This window comes from Hordeum vulgare, chromosome 1H (assembly GCF_904849725.1).
Source record: "Hordeum vulgare subsp. vulgare chromosome 1H, MorexV3_pseudomolecules_assembly, whole genome shotgun sequence".
NCBI classification, from domain to species: Eukaryota; Viridiplantae; Streptophyta; class Magnoliopsida; order Poales; family Poaceae; genus Hordeum; species Hordeum vulgare.
In genome coordinates, this window is record NC_058518.1 from 352,059,848 (window position 1) to 352,066,527 (window position 6,680).

General features: G+C 47.5%; 1 protein-coding gene across 1 annotated transcript; it reads left to right on the forward strand.

Moving 5' to 3' along the window:
- Positions 1-5,288: 5,288 nt before the first annotated feature.
- LOC123435949 (abscisic acid receptor PYL10-like) lies at positions 5,289-6,412 on the forward strand. The gene has a single exon (XM_045115601.1). The coding sequence runs from the start codon at positions 5,417-5,419 to the stop codon at positions 6,053-6,055; it is 639 nt and encodes a 212-aa protein (XP_044971536.1). The 5' UTR covers positions 5,289-5,416; the 3' UTR covers positions 6,056-6,412.
- Positions 6,413-6,680: the final 268 nt, after the last annotated feature.

Here is a 6,680-nt window from a genome sequence, read left to right on the forward strand (position 1 = left end):
GAAGACCTATCATGGTGATGTCCATCTACGAGAGGGGATGAGTGATCTACGTACCCTTGTAGATCGTACAGCAGAAGCGTTAGTGAACGCGGTTGATGTAGTGGAACGTCCTCACGTCCCTCGATCCGCCCCGCGAACAATCCCGCGATCAGTCCCACGATCTAGTACCGAACGGACGGCACCTCCGCGTTCAGCACACGTACAGCTCGACGATGATCTCGGCCTTCTTGATCCAGCAAGAGAGACGGAGAGGTAGAAGAGTTCTCCGGCAGCGTGACCGCGCTCCGGAGGTTGGTGATGACCTTGTCTCAGCAGGGCTCCGCCCGAGCTCCGCAGAAACGCGATCTAGAGGAAAAACCGTGGAGGTATGTGGTCGGGCTGCCGTGGAAAAGTCGTCTCAAATCAGCCCTAAAACCCCACTATATATAGGAGGAGGAGGGGGGAGACTTGCCTTGGGGTCCAAGGACTCCCAAGGGAGTCGGCCGAGCCAAGGGGGAAGGTCTCCCCCTCCCAAACCGAAATCCACTTGGTTTGGAAGGTGGAGTCCTTCTTCCCTTTCCCACCTCCTTCTTTTTTTTCCTTTCCTCTTTGATTTTCTTTCCTATGCGCATAGGCCTCTCTTGGGCTGTCTCACCAGCCCACTAAGGGCTGGTGTGGCACCCCAAACACCCATGGGCTTCCCCGGGGTGGGTGGGCCCCCCCCGGTGAACTCCCGGAACCCATTCGTCATTCCCGGTACATTCCCGGTAACTCCGAAAACCTTCCGGTAATCAAATGAGGTCATCCTATATATCAATCTTCGTTTCCGGACCATTCCGGAAACCCTCGTGACGTCCGTGATCTCATCCGGGACTCCGAACAACATTCGGTAACCAACCATATAACTCAAATACGCATAAAACAACGTCGAACCTTAAGTGTGCAGACCCTGCGGGTTCGAGAACTATGTAGACATGACCCGAGAGACTCCTCGGTCAATATCCAATAGCGGGACCTGGATGCCCATATTGGATCCTACATATTCTACGAAGATCTTATCGTTTGAACCTCAGTGCCAAGGATTCATATAATCCCGTATGTCATTCCCTTTGTCCTTCGGTATGTTACTTGCCCGAGATTCGACCGTCAGTATCCGCATACCTATTTCAATCTCGTTTACCGGCAAGTCTCTTTACTCGTTCCGTAATACAAGATCCCGCAACTTACACTAAGTCACATTGCTTGCAAGGCTTGTGTGTGATGTTGTATTACCGAGTGGGCCCCGAGATACCTCTCCGTCACACGGAGTGACAAATCCCAGTCTCGATCCATACTAACTCAACGAACACCTTCGGAGATACCTGTAGAGCATCATTATAGTCACCCAGTTACGTTGCGACGTTTGATACACACAAAGCATTCCTCCGGTGTCCGTGAGTTATATGATCTCATGGTCATAGGAACAAATACTTGACACGCAGAAAACAGTAGCAACAAAATGACACGATCAACATGCTATGTCTATTAGTTTGGGTCTAGTCCATCACATGATTCTCCTAATGATGTGATCCCGTTATCAAGTGACAACACTTGCCTATGGCCAGGAAACCTTGACCATCTTTGATCAACGAGCTAGTCAAATAGAGGCTTACTAGGACAGTGTTTTGTCTATGTATCCACACAAGTACTGTGTTTCCAATCAATACAATTATAGCATGGATTATAAACGATTATCATGAACTAAGAAATATAATAATAACTAATTTATTATTGCCTCTAGGGCATATTTCCAACAGGGGAAGGAGTCCACTCCTTCCTTCCCACCTCCCCTTTTTCCTTTTTCCTTTTCTTTTCTTTGGTATTTTCTTATGTGGCGCCATGGGCCCCTTGGGCTGACTCCACCAGCCCACTAGGGACTTGTGGCGCCATCCTATGGTCTTGGGATCACTCCCGGGGTGGGTGGGCCCCTCCCGGTGAACTCCAGGAACCCATTCTCACTCCCGGTACAATACCAGAATTGCCCGAAACTTTCCGGTAACCAAATGAAACCATCCTATATATCAATATTCGTTTCCGGACCATTCCGGAAACCCTCGTGACGTCTGTGATCGATCTCATGTGGGACTCCAAACAATATTCGGCAACCACACATATAACTCAACTATACTAAAACATCGCCGAACCTTAAGTGTGCAGACCCCGCGGGTTCGAGAACTATGTAGACATGCCCCGAGGTACTCCTCGGTCAATATCCAATAGCGGGACCTGGATGCCCATATTGGATCGTACATATTCTCCGAAGATTTTATCGGTTGAACCTCGGTGTCAAGGATTCATATAATCATGTATGTCATTCCCTTTGTCCTTCGGTATGTTACCTACTCGAGATTTGATCGTCGGTATCCGCATACCAATTTTAGTCTCGTTACCGGCAAGTCTCTTTACTCGTTCCGTAATACAAGATCCCGTGACTTACACTTAGTCACATTGCTTGCAAGGCTTGTGTGTGATGTTGTATTACCGAGTGGGTCTCGAGATACCTCTCCGTCACACGGAGTGTCAAATCCCAGTCTTGATCCATACTAATTCAACGGACACCTTCGAAGATACCTGTAGAGCACCTTTATAGTCACCTAGTTACGTTGTGCAAGTGAGTTATATGATCTCATGGTCATAGGAACAAATACTTGACACGCAGAAAACAATAGCAATAAAACGACACGATCAATATGCCACGTTCATAGTTTGGGTCTAGTCCATCACATGATTCTCCTAATGATGTGATCCAGTTATCAAGTGACAACACTTGCACATAGCCAGAAAACCTTGACTATCCTTGATCAACTGGCTAGCCAACTAGAGGCTTGCTAGGGACATTGTTTTGTCTATGTATCCACACATGTATCTATGTTTTCATTCAATACAATTATAGCATGGATAATAAACAATTATCTTTAAACAGAAAATATAATAATAACTATTTATCATTGCCTCTAGGGCATATTTCCAACAGTTTCCATGTAGCTCGTTTGCAGTACTATTGATTAAGTGTGATTGTTTTCTTTTTCAAATTGTTACTCCATTTGGGTGACAACACGTGGATTCTGCTGGATTCTTCCCAAAGTCTCGCTTAGATAGCAAGGTTGAGAGCATGTTTTCTCATACTTAGGATCTATTTTGTGTATCACACACGATTCTCCGCATGTGACACGTGTCAAGATCTCGCATATCTCAACGTGCAATTTGACTAGGTCAACAAATTATCACGACATATTCTCATGGGCCATTTCACATAATTGTTGTGACGTTATGGTTTCTATCCCCGCCTATAAATAGTGCGATGGGGGAGCCTAGTGCTCATTTCTACATCGCATGCCTCTGCTTTATCTTCTTCCTCCAGCGATGCTTAGATCCAAGCCAAGATTTGTGTGCGCCGCCATCGCTCTCGGGGTCTATTAGACCCACTTGTTCTCCTTCTTGTAGTGTCGCCCAACTTCAAGCTCTTTCACTTGCGTCACTGCCGCTAGGGTTCGTCTGCCACTCTTTCTTTTCCCTCTTTCCAATGCAGCTCAGCTCCAAGCTTATTCGCTCGTGCCGCTGCCGCTAGGGTTCACCCCCCGCAATTGTTCTTCCATCGCATGTGTTACAGGACGATGGCCTCAAAACCCAAAGGTAGAGGGAAGAAGGTGGATTCATCATCTGTTCCAGATCCGACTGTCACCAAGCCCCTAGTCAATGCGAATTGCGCTAAGTCTCATATCTTTGAGCTCCAGCTCCGAAGCTCGAAGCTGACAGGTTGCTCCCACCCAAGGAGGAGATAAATTGGCGCACACTCGGAGAGGAGAACCAGCCAAGACCTAAGCAAGGTGAAGTAATCATCTTCGATAAACACATATCTAGGGGATTTAGACTGCTCGACTCTAGGTTTTTTCGCAATGTCCTTGCATACTACAACCTGCGACGTCAAGATCTCGCGCCAACACCATTCTCAACATTAGTAACTTCCAAGTGTTCTATGAGGATTATCTCCACATGGAGCCGGCTTTAGTTTGTTCTTTGAATTCGCCTATTGCAATGGACAAACTAAAACCAGCGGTGGTCCTTTTCTTGGAGTGTGGTGGCATAACCATCCAAAAGCGTTCGAATTGCATCTATCCCCATATAAACCTGGCAAATCACCCAAAGGGTGGCAAAAAAACTTTCTTCTACTGCAAAGATACCTCGCCTGCCAATGAAAATCCTTGGTCACATTATCGTGCCAACCAACTCATGTGGGATGAAAACATTAACTCGTTTGCACGCACCGAGAACGAATGAAGTTAGATCCCATCTTCATGAAGAAGGCCTTGCTGGCTCATGGCCTCAAGGCTGTAGATCTGACCCCGTGTTGGGTTGGATGGCGCATACAACCAATCAACAGTGCATTCTCGTCTATTTTGTTAGTACGCATACCAAGGAAAATTGTATTTTATTTAGAATCTTCACACTCGAGTAGATGTTTTCATGTAGCTCTTTTGGAGTACTATTGATTAAGTGTCATTGTTTTCTTTTTAAATTTTTACTCCATTTGGGTGACAACCTTAGACTGTAGTACATGTTTCCATGCATTATTTCTAAAGTTTGGATTGTAGTAGTAATGCAATTGTTTATGCCTCCTGTAGGTGTAATAGATTGATAATTTGATATAGGGAATATGTGTCTATCATCAACATTGTTGGTTGATGATGTGTATAACATTAATAAATCATGGATAATAGTTTCTTAATATCATTTTTCTCATAGATATTGACAATATTTGGATTGTTAGTCTTTCTAACACAATACAACAAAAGTTAAGTTTTGTTCTTTCTTGCTGAAAATCATTTTGCTCAAATGCATAAATGCGGTAGCAACTTCCAACATTGCTTCGGCCAACCTTCTTCTCTCAACAATCTACGATGAAGTTTAATAACGATTAAAAACATTATTTATAGCAAATAGTATCACGGAAACACGTGGGACATCATCTAGTAAATACTTCCTCCGTCTTAAAATAAGTGACTTAAAAGTGAGTCAACTTTGCACTAACTTTAGTACAAAGTTAAGTCATTTTAAGTCACTTATTTTGCTTAAAAATGAGGAAGTATAAGAGAAAAACCCTAAAATCCCAAGACAATATGAATATACCACAAACACAAAAAAACATTTTTTTTATTCCCTAGGTGAAGGGGTCGTAGACCAAGAGGGAGGGAGAGAGAGTAGAGAGAGAAAGCCCTGGTCCCAATTCCCCATCTCGGTTCAGCGTCTACTGCTAGATAGAGGAGTATTAAATGTACTAGCAGGCAGCTCACTCCCGCAAGGCTCCCCTCCATCTCACCCTGCTCCAAGCCTCTCTCTCGCACGCATCCCATCCCATCCCACCCAACCCCACCCGACCGCCCCGAGTCGAGTCCAATCGATGGAGCAGCAGCCTGTGGCGGCGGCGCCGGCGGCCGAGCCGGAGGTACCGGCGGGGCTTGGGCTGACGGCCGCGGAGTACGCGCAGCTGCTGCCCACGGTGGAGGCGTACCACCGGTACGCCGTGGGGCCAGGCCAATGCTCCTCCCTCGTCGCGCAGCGTATCGAGGCGCCGCCAGCCGCGGTCTGGGCCATCGTCCGCCGCTTCGACTGCCCCCAGGTGTACAAGCACTTCATCCGCAGCTGCGCGCTCCGCCCGGACCCCGAGGCCGGCGACGACCTCCGCCCGGGTCGCCTCCGCGAGGTCAGCGTCATCTCCGGCCTCCCCGCCAGCACCAGCACCGAGCGCCTCGACCTCCTGGACGACGCGCGCAGGGCCTTCGGCTTCACCATCACCGGCGGCGAGCATCGCCTTCGCAACTACCGCTCCGTCACCACCGTCTCCGAGCTCTCCCCTGCCGCGCCCGCCGAGATCTGCACCGTCGTCCTCGAGTCCTACGTCGTCGACGTCCCCGACGGCAACAGCGAGGAGGACACCCGCCTCTTCGCGGACACCGTCGTCAGGCTCAACCTCCAGAAGCTCAAGTCCGTCGCCGAGGCCAACGCCGCCGCCGCCGCCGCCGCGCCGCCGGCAGAATAACGACGGACGGATGCTGCCTGTGATACTCTTTGCTTTTTCTCGGGAGGGGGTTGCTTCGAATTGACGCATGCAGGGGCTTCGAATAGGTGTGATTCCTGAGGTGCTGCCTGTAATAAAACTCTTTCTATGGACTCCTCCATCCCCTTTCTTTTCCTTTCCTTGGAATTCTTTCACCTTTCTGCCGTGGTTGCAATTGGAATTCAACTTTGCATGTCCCTGATTCATAGCTCTGCTCGCTGCTACTGTACTAGATGATCAAGCCAGCTTATTACTCACTCAATCAATGTTCATTAGCTTGATTCATACTCTAGCTAGGGCCTTGTTGATCAATGATGATGATGATGAATTGAGGATGAATTACCACTTGTTGATCAATGATGATGATGGTGAAGAATTAGTACCTGCCGATCGATGATGTATAATGTTAAATGGCTGCATGATTTAGTGGAAAGTGGAAACTAGGAGCACTCTACTGTAAACTGTAGAAGCAGAGACGATATTACTGTGATCGATTGTCATGAGATGCTTGTTTAGTTGGTGTAGTTTTGTCTCTTTCTTGTCATGTTTTTCTGTTGCGTGTGCTCCGGGATGCATGCATGATTGTTTTTGTTTGGAACCGGCATGA